The sequence below is a fragment of the Lathamus discolor genome, chromosome 3, assembly GCF_037157495.1.
Source record: "Lathamus discolor isolate bLatDis1 chromosome 3, bLatDis1.hap1, whole genome shotgun sequence".
Lineage (NCBI taxonomy): Eukaryota > Metazoa > Chordata > Aves > Psittaciformes > Psittacidae > Lathamus > Lathamus discolor.
Window position 1 is genome coordinate 130,915,041 of NC_088886.1, and position 12,192 is coordinate 130,927,232.

General features: G+C 49.7%; 1 protein-coding gene across 1 annotated transcript; it reads right to left on the reverse strand.

The window, feature by feature from the left end:
• Window positions 1-459: 459 nt before the first annotated feature.
• WNT8B (Wnt family member 8B) lies at window positions 460-11,978 on the reverse strand. The gene is made up of 6 exons (XM_065671793.1): window positions 11,920-11,978; window positions 6,010-6,043; window positions 4,601-4,739; window positions 3,666-3,791; window positions 1,491-1,633; window positions 460-1,063 (listed from the first exon to the last, which is right to left on the reverse strand). Exons 1-6 carry the CDS (start codon window positions 11,976-11,978, stop codon window positions 509-511), a joined length of 1,056 nt encoding a protein of 351 aa, XP_065527865.1. The 3' UTR covers window positions 460-508.
• Window positions 11,979-12,192: the final 214 nt, after the last annotated feature.

Sequence of the window (12,192 nt, forward strand, 5' to 3'; positions counted from 1 at the left end):
AGTATGTAATAAAAGGCAGTAACAACTTTATTTTAGTTCCTCTGTTTTTTTAGGGTACTAGAAATATCTTCTGGTGTAGAGATTACCACTCTGGGTTTCCCAACTCTGGTGATGCCATCTTGCTTCCTTGTGCTTTCCTAAGTGTTGATCTCACTTAGTGGTTGTTGAGGAACAGACAAGCTCAAAAGAGCAGGAGCCATTGAGCTTGCCTGTGTTTCCAACAAGAAAACCATGGTCACTGGATAGAGTGACTCTGAGTTGAACAGACCAAATCTCACCTTGCTTTGCCAACGCTTAAAGGTCTTCCCAGAAGTCATCCACCCACTACACTAATGGGAAACGCCATGTATGGCTAAGGCCTGGGGTCTCATATAAGCTCTTTACCCAGCCCCTTGTGTGGCAGCACTGGGGATGAGACAGAACTAAGCGAAAGGAAATGGTGCTGGGGGCTGATGGGGAGGGCAGGAGAGGAGAGGGGCAGACAGGACCACGGAGGAGCAGAAACAAGTTAGAGCTTTCTCTTGAGCTTGCGCCCAGCCCCGCCGCCGCTGCGCTCCCGCTTCTCCTTGCGGACACAGAAGTACTTGGTGACACGCTTGCGGCACTGCTCGCACCTCACGGCGCAGCACCAGTGGAACTTGCAGTTGCAGCTGGACACCATCTCAGCTCGCCTCTCCTCCACCGCCAGCCCGCAGTCCCCACACAGCCGCCGGCAGCTCCGCTTCTCCCACTTGCTAAGCGCCTTGCCCCGCTTCAGGCACTCCCTGCCCTCCGTGCCCAGCAGCCCCAGTGTCTTGTTCTCCAGGCAGTAGTCGGGTGAGTCTTCCAAATGGACCAGCTCCTTCTTGGAGATGGAGCTGAAGGTCTCGGCGATGGCACCCCGGCTGGCAGCGCTGTTCCCTGCGCCCTGCAGCAAGTCCACCTTCAGGGCTTTGTGGTACCTCTCCTTGAGGTAAGTGCCCACCTCCCGAAACTCAGGCAGCTGCAGCCAGCAGGTCTGGGTGGTGCAGCTCCCCGACACACCATGGCACTTGCAAGTCCGCTTCATGGTCCCTTTCACAGCCTATGGGGTGAGGAGAGAGAGGGGATTCAGGAAAAAGCCCAGAGGGGTCATTTCGTGCAGCAGTACATGGAGAAACATGGCTCCAGGCCCTTCAGGAGGGGTTTGCCATTGACCCTCCCTGCACAGTGGTCCTGCCCAGGGGTGTTGGCTTAAAGCTCACAGATTTGCTTCTCCATGGTACTCCTCTACTTCAACAGGGAGAAAGAGGGCAGCAGGAAGCCATTAACAGTGTAATCACGGACGGTTTGCCACCTTACAACAAACACCACCCATCCCGTCAGCACTGCTGCCACCTCCTTCTCCTTGACAGGGTGGTTGTTTCTTCTGGACATGCACTTTCAGCCACAGCAAGTTGTGACTGTGCACAGTGAATGGCCAGAGCCAGTCTGGTATGCACTCTCAGGTCTGGGGGGAGAGAGCAGCTCACCTTTCTACCCGCCTCATTGTTATGCAGGTTCATAGCAGCTCTGGCATCTTGTCCAGTCTCCAGGGCATCCACAAACTGCTTGGAAATGGCTTCCCCAAAGCCCACGTTATCGCTGCAGCCTCCCCACAGCCAGCCTTGGCCCCCTGGGAAAGATGAGATGTGATGTTAGGGAGCCAGCCCCTTGCCTGCCTGGCTTGTGGCTCTGGGGATGAGAAAGGGTCTCAGAAGTGATGGAATGGAGGCTGTGGGGCAAATCCAGCCTTTTGCCTCTTGATACTCCCCAACTCCCTCCCTTTCAGCTCATGCATTTCTGTTGAGGCCTGGATAGTAGTATAGGACATTGCCTCATGCAGGCAATGTCCTGTATGACAAACTCAGGAATTTCCAGGCTTTCTATGGAGCAGGATTCAGAAGCTGTTCATTATCATGCATTAGCAGCTATATTGATAAAGCTTTGGGTCTTCATCAACTTCCCTCAAACCCTGACTTGAGCTGGTTCAGTCTGACTTGCAGGGACACCATCTTGCTAACATGGATTAGCAAAGTGGTGCAGGCATCCTGGTCAGAGAGAACAGATTCCCCTCTGCTAGCAAATGACTCCTGCCTGGCACACATGTATCGAGGAGGCCTTCTTTTTGGCACACCCAGAATCCTGATGATCAGGCCCCAGAAGGGTCTGATTTTCCAATTATCATAAAGAAACAAAGGAATCGGCACAGAGCTGGAAAACTGCATAGCAAGATGCGGAGGGTACTTTTCCTAACTGCGTGGGAGCTCAGTAACAGTTCGGCTGACTGGAAACATGTCATGCGGTTTGCTTCTTTTCCTCCTAGAGAAGAATGCCACATCCTTTATGGAGATTTCAGATCTGGAACATTCTGACCCTAACATGCCTTGGTGGTACGTCTTGGGAGTTGCGGTTTAATGGCCTTGAGCCTCTCTTGAAAAGCCTGGCTCTTGCCTGGGCTTCACCAGAGCATGGCAGTCCCCTCTCTCAGGGAAAGGCAGGGGTGTCTCATGGGAGGCGGGTAGTTACAGTGAACTCCAAATCAAGTGCTTGGGACCAAAGGGAGAATGCAAACCTTTCTCCAACTTGGATTCAGCGTAATGGCATTTAGAATTGAATCACACTGTTTCAGACAAACCCAAATGTTTTCTTTGCTTCCCAAGGTTTTCAGTTTATAGTGGAAAATTTTCATAAAAACAGCTGTTTTGGGGCAAGGAAGTGTAGCATGACTAACTCAGTTTTCCAGAAGAGATAAAATTTGGTGTGTCATTGCTCTGCTAGAGATGGGCTATCCCACATCTCAGACACCTAAGCACTAGTGCCTGTTTCAAAACTATTAGCCAATAAAGCAACTTGTTAAATACTGGATATTCCAGGGGAGTTTGTCATAAACTGACACATACCAACTCTGGTGCTGCTGGGTGAGGCAAGGCTTTTAAAAGATTTGGTAATTTGACATTAGACATCTTTCATTTCAAAACAAAAGACTGAAATGTCAATGTTTTCCATGAAAGCTGAGCCAAGAGCTGCAGCAGGGCAGCTGGGGGTTCTCTACACAGGATTCCTTAGTGGCTGCAGGCCTGGGTACCACTGTGATGGGAACGGGATGAAGGCTGTGTGCTACCACAGCAGCCCTCCTGGCTGTGCTCTCGTGTGCCTGCCACGTTGGCAGACATTGGAGGGCTTTATGAATGCCACCCTGCTTTCCCTCCTGGTAAGTCTGCTCTGGGGCCACCGTGGTCTTGCTGACCCTGGGAGTCCTGAGGCACCTGGTCAGCACTGCTCTAACCAGACCTGCCATTTAGATGCATGACATCAGATCCTCTCCTCTGCCTTATGGTACAGTCATTCCCTCCAGCAGCTTAAACAGAGTTGTTCTTAATTTGAACCAGGGAAACTGCCACCCCATTCTGCTTTCATGCTCATTCAGAAAGTAATGGAAAACATCAAGGGCTTGGCCTCAGCTGGTGTAAACTGGAGGCGGCCCCATTAGCTTCCACAGAGCTACTTTGGTTTGAGCCAGGCAAAGCTCTGCTCTGGGCACTACTTCTTCTGGGTGCAGGGACCAGGAAGAGGAGTTGTTTGTTTCTGAAGGCCTCAGCAGAGGAGAGAAGAGCTGTTTCTGCTGCCAGGGATGTGAAGAGGGATGGCCGCTGGCCTCTCCTTACCCAGCTGTCCATTGCGGGAGTCGTCACAGCCACAGTTGTCGAAGTCCCCCAGGCTGCAGTTCCGGGTCAGTGTGTACATGACGCCTGCGGAGCTGATGGCATGGACAAAAGCGGTCTCCCGGTTTGCTGCCAAGTGGGAATACAGGGAGAGCAGATTCCACAGTGAGACCAGTGCTGGAAATGACTCCTGCCATGCATGAGATAGCGTAGGAAGAGACCTGCAATGGGCAGGGCTTTGTGGAGTGGAGAGGAAGCCCTACATGGCAGATCAGCTTTGTTTTGTCTTGAGCTGCACAAAGACAGAAGTTCCCAAATCCAAACCAGACTGACTCGTGCCATTTCCAAGGGTGCAGATAAATCTAGCACTTGGCTGCCCCTGTGGGAGCTCGGCAGTGGCCATACAGCACAGACAGCCAAATGTCCCTAGATCTCACTAACACACCCCAGAGGGAAAGTGGCCTTCTCCAAGGATCAAACAGCTCCTTCCCCACAGCCCCCTTGAGTCTTCCCTTCTGCTGCACACTGTGCAGGGCTCAGAGCAGTGACCATACACCTACCCACCAGGAGCAGCGTAGCAATCATCTGACTTCGCTCAGCCTTTGGCTCTCATTTAATACCTGCAAGGCCTGCATCTGAGCAGATAACCTTGACGGGACCTGATCCCAGCCCCTGAGCATTACCCTGTGCTGTAATTGCCTCAGCAAGACCCCACTCTAAAACCTCTGTCCACCTCTGCCTGGGACCCTGGTCCCTTGTCTGCTGCCAGTCCCTCCACACCCAGGCCTGTCACCCGTGAAGAGCCCCTGGGCATTCCTGGGAGAGGCACATCCCAGGTGGGGACGGGGAAGAAAAGGAGGCACTTGAGAAGAGAGGGGTCCCCCCAGCCCTAACCTGCAGCGGGGGGTGCCGGTAGCGGTATCCAATGCTTTCCTTACCGCTGCGCAGCCCGCCATGGCTGGAGAGCTGCAATGCCCTCTCGGGGCAGTTCCAGCGGTCCCAGGCGAACTGGAACTTGCACTCCTCGATGCCGCTCTGCGCCCCGGCCGCCACACTGCTGGAGTAGATGAGGTAGGCCTAGGAGCACAGCAGCAGGTCAGGAGGGGAATGGTGCGTGCCCTGCTCAGCCCCCCTAACACTGGGGCAAAACCTCAGGTGTTTGGGTGGCAAAACAGCCTGGGTGCAATGGCCAGCATGCAGAGACAAGCCCGTGGGTGACAGGATGGGAATGTCCCCAGGCTGCTCCTAGGAGAGTCACTCAGCAGCTCCAGTTTCCATCACACAGTGCAAAGCTGGTGTAGCCCCAGCCCCAGCAGTGGGGCTGATGCGGGTGTAGCTTTCCTGCCCTGTGCTGCATATTGTGGGTCCTGCTGCTTTGGGGTCTAGATGGATGGTGAAGCACAGTGCAAAACAACAGGCAGAACATGGCCCCACGCTCCCCAGGAGGCTGGCTTTCAATCGAAAATGACTTGCATGCCATCTTGCAGAGACAAGATGTACGTACAGAGCTGAGGTCTCCAGGTCTGGCTCCCTGGGGAGCACTAGCAGCAGCAAATGCATGTTGTGCTATGCTGGGTCAGAGCCTGAGCCTCTCAAGGGAGAAGGTTGAGCTGGTGGCTGTTAGCCAGGTTAGGAGGTGTGCCAGCCAGCCCTGCCATGGGGAGCCCTTTATCTCCCCAGCATGAGAGGAGGCAGAGCCTTCTCCTCAGAGACCACTGAGCCCCAGGCCAGCAGCTGCCGCAGCCTGCCCTCTCCTTCACTGCAGACCCAGGGGGACAGACAGTGCTCTGGGGCAAGGTCACTCCACTGTAGCATTAAGACCTGTAGAAAGAACCAGATGGGCTTGGAGGTGTTCCTGGAGAACAGCCAGAACAAAAATGGGGTGAATTTTACAAAGGGTCCTGGCTAGGAAAAGAAGCCTCTGAAAGAGGGGTACAAGGAGGCATGGGGTCAGAAATACTGAACAAGGTCCTGGCAATTCCAGTTGTGTTCCTTGGGGAGGTGTGTTCTGCAAGGCCTATAGAAAGTACCTTTCCAGCTCAATGAATGTGGGTTCTGATGCTAACCTGATCATCAGGAGGTAACAGATGGCAAGTGACACCCTCAGCTGGTGCCAACAGACAAACTCCAAAATCTGGCCCCAACCAGCTTAAAAGAACCTTTGGTTGGGGAGCCCAAGGAATTGCAGCTCGTAGCAGGTCACTCCTGATGCTCCTGTCTTGCTGCTGGAAACATGGGGGTGCGGGGAGCTCTGGCTAAGGCTGCGTGGAGAGAAGTGGGAAGGAGCAGCCCCTCCCTCCCTGGGTTTAGTGGAATCAGCGACAGAGATCAAAGGGATTTCTCTTACCTTGGGGCCCGTCATCAGGAAATTATTCACTGACCTGGAAGACAGAGACGGTGTCAGAGGGAGGGGGTGATGGTGGAGGGGCCTGGGGAATGCCTGGCATCCCAGGGCTCTCCTCTCGCCCCCACAGCCTGCCTGTCTCCTGGCTGCAGGCACCTCTGGTCTCTCCCTGTGCTGCTCCCTGTGAGCCAGGATGCTGCTTTCTCCTTCCCCCACACCCCTGTTCTCCAACCAGGCTGCAATCCCCCCGCTGCTCCCTCCTTTTGCTTTTCTTTGCACATCTACCCTTCATGCCAATCCATCCATTTTTCTAGTGTTTTCCTGTTCCACCAGCCTTGCTTTTTACCTTACCAAACTGCTGCTTGGCTTAACTCGGGGTAGTGTTGCCCCCAGTGCCAGGAGCTGGACTATGCCAAGGGAAGGAGGAGGTCACATTGCTGTTCCTTCACAGTGTGTGTCCTGGCAGCATCCCTTCAGCTCACGGTCCCTTGTTTTCTTGTGGCGCCAGCACTGGCTGCCTGCACTCTCCTCCCCATCCTGCTGGGCACTGCACGGGGGGCAGTGAGGGTACAAGGGGAAGGTGTGAGGTTCTAGCCAAAACAACTTCCTGGAGTTCCCACTGAAGGTGTGAAGGGATCATCTCCAAGGACCACAAGGCTGGTCTTCATCACTCTCCTCAGGGGCCTGCAGAGCAGAGCCAATGCTGGCCTGAGTCTCTTCCTCTAGCATGAAAGCCCGTTTCAGTGCAAATGTCAGTCAGCATTAGGACTCTATGGGGTTCAGTGACCACCACTGGGAATCCAGTACTCACCTTGTAGGGAGTGAGTGGGGAAAAAGCTAGAGCAGGCACTGAGAGGAGCTGGGCTTCTCCTTGAGATTATGTTCTGCTCCAAATGCTGGATGTCTCCCAGTGAAGGATGCCTCCCCTTTTCAGCTAGCCCTTACAGAGCTGTAACCTACATCTATCCCTTGAGTGGAGCAGCAAGCTCCAAGCTGCAGTTGGGCTACCTGGTGTGCAGTGATGTTTGCTGCTTTTTCTGACTCCTCTCCATTCCCTGAAAATCCCAGTAGCTGGGTGACCATGGCTGGATATAGAGGAGAAAGGTGCAGCCTAGGGTAAGGCTTTTCTCCCTGTGTATTTTCAAGTGATGCTGTCTGAAGCGACAGGTATGCCTGGTAAAGGAGAGAAAGGCACTGTCCTGTTCTGCTACAAATCCAGCATGGAGAATGTGGATCCATCCCAGCAAGGGATTGAGCACAGGCAGGAGCAGGCTCTGCCATCCCAGACCAGGGGAGAAAGTGTAGCCATGTTGCAGCGGTGCCATGCACATGGGGGCAGACAGGGTGGCAGGACTGGTGCTCAGACATCAGACGCATGAGAGACTTAGGGCATTTCCCTGCCCTGGAAAACCGCTCCTGTGGTTGGCGAGCCTGTTCACCTGCGCTAGAACTGCCCTCAGAGGTCCTCTCCGAAGTACACCACAAAGAGGTGATCTCATTATTTTAGCTTGGTAAAAATCACGAGAAACCCAACCTTTGCTATTGCTCACAGTTTAGGCAGAACTGAGAGCACTGGTTTGCAAAGTTTTACTCTGGCAAGTCTCTTTTTTTTTTTTTTTTGGTGGAAATTCATCCATATTGATGAAGCTTGCATTGGGAAAGATTCCCTTGGGCCAAAACTGGAGGGAGAGGGCTGTGCCAGAGCACTGCGAGAGCAGGAGATCCTTTCCTTTGTTCCAGGCCTGAGATTCAGACCCAGCTACACTCCAGCCCCCGTGGGTACTTTAGCACGAAGTCGCTGGCTGTTTTGCAGAGGAATTTTCCTTTGGGAGCTGCTTCTGCATTGTACAGCTAATTAAATATTTCCTGGGACTTGGAGAGACGGCATCTGTAGCCGGGTGATTAGAGCATCGGGTGACCTGAATCACACAGGGCCATGAACCTGGGGCTATTCAGACTGTCTAAGCTCCATGGGTCCCCATCCTAACGCAACTGGGTAGCAGCATGAACAAGTCATTTTCCATCTCGTTTCCCTCACGTCTTTTGCCTTGACCTTAAGCGCTTTGCTATGGGGACCACACTCAGGATGGTGTCAGTGTGAATCTGAGCCCCTGATAGCAGCTGTGAGAAAGCCCTTGCAAAATGCTCCTGTATAGGCAAGATCTAGAGAACTGCAAGTCCTTTCTTATCTTGCTGTTGTGGCCAAAACAAGAGATACATCCCATCTGCTCTGCTTCTTACCTGGGTAGGAAAAGCTGAATTCACAGCATGCAAGAAGGATTTGTTTCAAACCCTTGCTGGCCTCATCTTGGATTAGGAACATCTGAGCAGTTGGAAGGGTAGCTTTAGGAGGAGGACAGTAATCCACAAGTTCAGGGTTTACAGCAAACTAGCCTGTTAGCAGGTGTCAATTGACATAACTGCATTGAAGCAGAGGATCTGCTCCTCACAGGATAAACCTCGAGGTTCACAAAAAGGCCAAGTTCAGGATATGCTGGTTCATCACCTGCAGCTCAATAAATGGTACAGTAGCAATTTCCCAGTAGGATATTCTAAACATTTTTATTAAGTCAGAGAGACAGAAGGCATTTTCCCTGAGCTCTCTGATCCACAGGCAGGCACGCTGCTGAGCGGGTTTGTAGGACTTAGACAAGTAAAGGATTCATTTAGACTGGTACACCTGACCCCCCACATTTAACTCCTGCAGCTGCAAGTGGGTTTGGGGGAAGGGGAGACGGGACTTTTGTATGGCTGGAGGCTAGCTGAAATTCTTCATTTTTGCACTGAGAGTGAAGGAAAGGTAATAACGGAGACAAAATCTGTGCTCTTTTTTTTTTGCTTATACGATCTAGCTAAGCAAAATGCATATCTCTTTTGGATACAGTCTCCAGCAAGGGCAGAGAGGAATTAAGCCACGGATGTATTGCAAAACTGCTAATGCCACTAGAGTCATCCCTGTGTTACAAACAGGAATCACTATGAAAATTAATCTCTCTTCATTTTTGTCTCTGTAGTATGATTTTTATTTAGTTTATTTCTACTAATTTTCCATACCACTGTAAAGGAAAGTGGAATGTAACACTAAAAGCTAACCAGCTAGGTGCATCCACAGCAGGTGTAAACCAGCCCCCATGACTTCAGTGTCACCACACTGATTTAAAACTGTCTGAAATGACACACTTCAAAGGAACCACTTGAAATTATTTCCCTTATCTAAGAAAGCTCACAGGGTTTTAGATACCTGAACTTCTTTCCCTCTACCTTCAAACTCCAGCACAGTGCTACAGGACTGAAGTGGAGCAGGGACAGACATCAGAAGGTAGAGAAAGGAGTCCCACCGAGTTCTTCAGCCCTATTCCCAGCCCATGCAGAGCCCTGGGAAGGGCACGCTGCTTGCCTCTCTGTAACTCCACGCATCCAAGTAAAAGACAAATCTAGGGCAAGTGATTTTCTTTGCGTCTGCTATTAGGAAATTGTCTCAAAGCTAATTAATATCTACAGCAGGAGTTCCCTATTGCAATTTTATTGAACCTGAAAACAAATAACCCTGCCAAGCAGCTGTCCCGTTATATTTTACACATATCTAATGCTAATAAGCCTCTGATAATTTCTGCTCAGTTGCAACTTTAACAGGAGGTTTCGTAAGGCTCTTGGGGCATATTAAACTGAGGAGGGAGGTGGTGGTATTGCTTAAAGTATTTGATAACTTATCAGCTGCTCATGCTACTGTGCTGCTGGCTCAGCTCTTCAGAAAATTATAAAGCTGTATTTACACTAATGACATTACTGTAAATACAGAAAATGGATACAATTTCGCTTTGGATCTGGGTTTCATTCTCAAGTACCACTCCCCTGAGTTGTTAGAAAACCAGTGACACCGAAAACTAAAGGCAATGGCACAGATGAAATGTAAAAAACATTCAGAAACCAGCTGCTGTGTTAGAGGTTAATACATTATTCCCATGGGATAGAAGAACAGGCAGCAACTCAGTAGCAATTGGAGCCTTACTTTTTTATTCTATTTCATTTCTCCTATCCTATTTCTTTTTAGGTTCCTAAATGCAACCCTGACATTTTGCTCATCTAGGAACACATTGACCATTCAACCTAGCTAACATGGCAGAATCTAATTCACGCTCACAGAAGGGAAGTGGCCACATATACATATAAATCATTATTGTTGAACTATATTGCCCCCCGCTCCCAATTCTCACAATTAAATCATAGGAAGAAACTACCTTCTTGTGTTTTAAGCTTTTGGATCAGATATAGCAAAAATTGCAAGCAGATTATTGTATGATTCCCATGAACCTGGCTTTTGTTTTTCTCCTCAAGATTTAAGGGACAGGATCTGTAATATGATAGTTCTGAATAAAGTTGGCAATTTTACTTTCTCTTAGGAAATCATGACCTATGAGCCCCATGCAGAGAGAAACGTCTTTCTTGATTGATAGATATAAACTTTCCTCTTAGATAAAAACTTCTGAAAGGCAGACAGTGAATTTAGACATCCAATTTCCATTGAAAATGCCTGGGACTTCTGTATTTAAGTCTACTTTGCGCTCTGAAATTTCTCCCCTTTGAACTGTTTCTTTAAAATGTTGATTTAAAAAAAATAAATAATGTATTCTAAACCTGTTCATATTGAGGAAAGCAAGACACAGACAGCAGAAAGATAAAGATAAAATCAGAATGAGTTCTCGCCTATCTCTGCATAAAGTACATATTCCTCTTTTTCCAGAAGGGAGATTTATCTGGAGTTTGCTGCTGTATAATATTTAGACATATACAAATTGACACATAATTCTTTTAATGAAGGGAGTAGAAAATCTCTGCAAGAACATAAATTTCACTCCCAGCCTAACAGGAGCAAGTTCCCATTTACTCCTGAGTTTGTCTCTCTGTAATTTTGGTTTCTCCATCCATGGTAATAACCCTGGAGATCTGCTATGGGGGAAGCAGGGGATTTTGGTAATTGAACGGGAGAAGACTTTCCTTGCTGTTAGCGATGAGTCTGTTACCTGTGAAGCAGACTCCCCAGGGCATCACAGAAATGGAGAATAAATTCAGTAAAATTTACTACTGCTCAGTAAAAAACACAAAGGAAAAAACACCTACAGAGGCAGATCAGTTTAGTCCATTTGGGTATGCTGTAAATATACCTTGCAAGGAATGATACGAAATTTCATGTAGCTGTAATGCCTTTCAGCTTACCCTTATAAAACAAATCTGAAACCATCTTTAGGACAGAGCAGGATGCCCACAGGAGATGACTGCAGGTTTGCAGACAGGGGAGCTGGTCTGACGGGACCCAGGTGGATGGGAACCAAGCTGTAGAAATCTCTGCAGCGAAAGCTTCTCCCCAGGAAATCCTAATACGTGCATTTCAGACATGTGTAATCCTGACCCTGTGCCTGCCAAGGAGCCCGGGTCTCAGGCTGCTCATCCGGAGTGATGCTCCTGCAGATGTAACACCCCTGCGGGCTCTGAGCTCTTAATCAGGTACTGTCCTATTTGGGGAGCACGGGAGAAGCCCCGCTTGATTTGATTAAGACCAGAGACAAACTGACTGTGAGTCTTTGGAGAAACAGAAATCCCTAGCTTTCCCATTGGGTTATCTTCCCAGTTGGAAGTCAGCGACCAGATCCTCTGCTTCCACTCTCCCCTACTCTGTTCTTCCCTGGCTCAGGATTTGGCCCATATAGTTATTGCTGGGAGGTGAGGGGGAAAACTAGATCTAACCTCTCTGCCAACGAATGTGTTGGGACTTAGTTAAATATCTGGTCCCATTAAAGACTAGGATGGAGCTAAGTGGGAAAGGGGACATTTAGGAAGGTGAAGAAGAATCTCCTTAGGGTGTCCAGGAAGAGCACCTGCCTGTGACACACAGACTGAGGTGCTCTTGATACTCACCAGGCACAGCAGGATTGGAAGAAGGGAGTGAGGAAGAAGATGCCCAGATAAGGGTCCATGTGCAATATAAAATCCAAATAAAAAGAGAGAAAGATCCTAAAAAAACCTTGGGTACCACGAGAGGAAAAAGAAAACAAAAAAAAGGAAACAACAGAATTAGGGAAGGGATGGAGCTATTTTCCACCCGACGGTCCTAGTGTGATAAAGAGGCGTATGCCTCCTGAATCCCAACTTCTGCAAAGGGTAACCAATCCTAAAGTAAGAGCTAAAGGG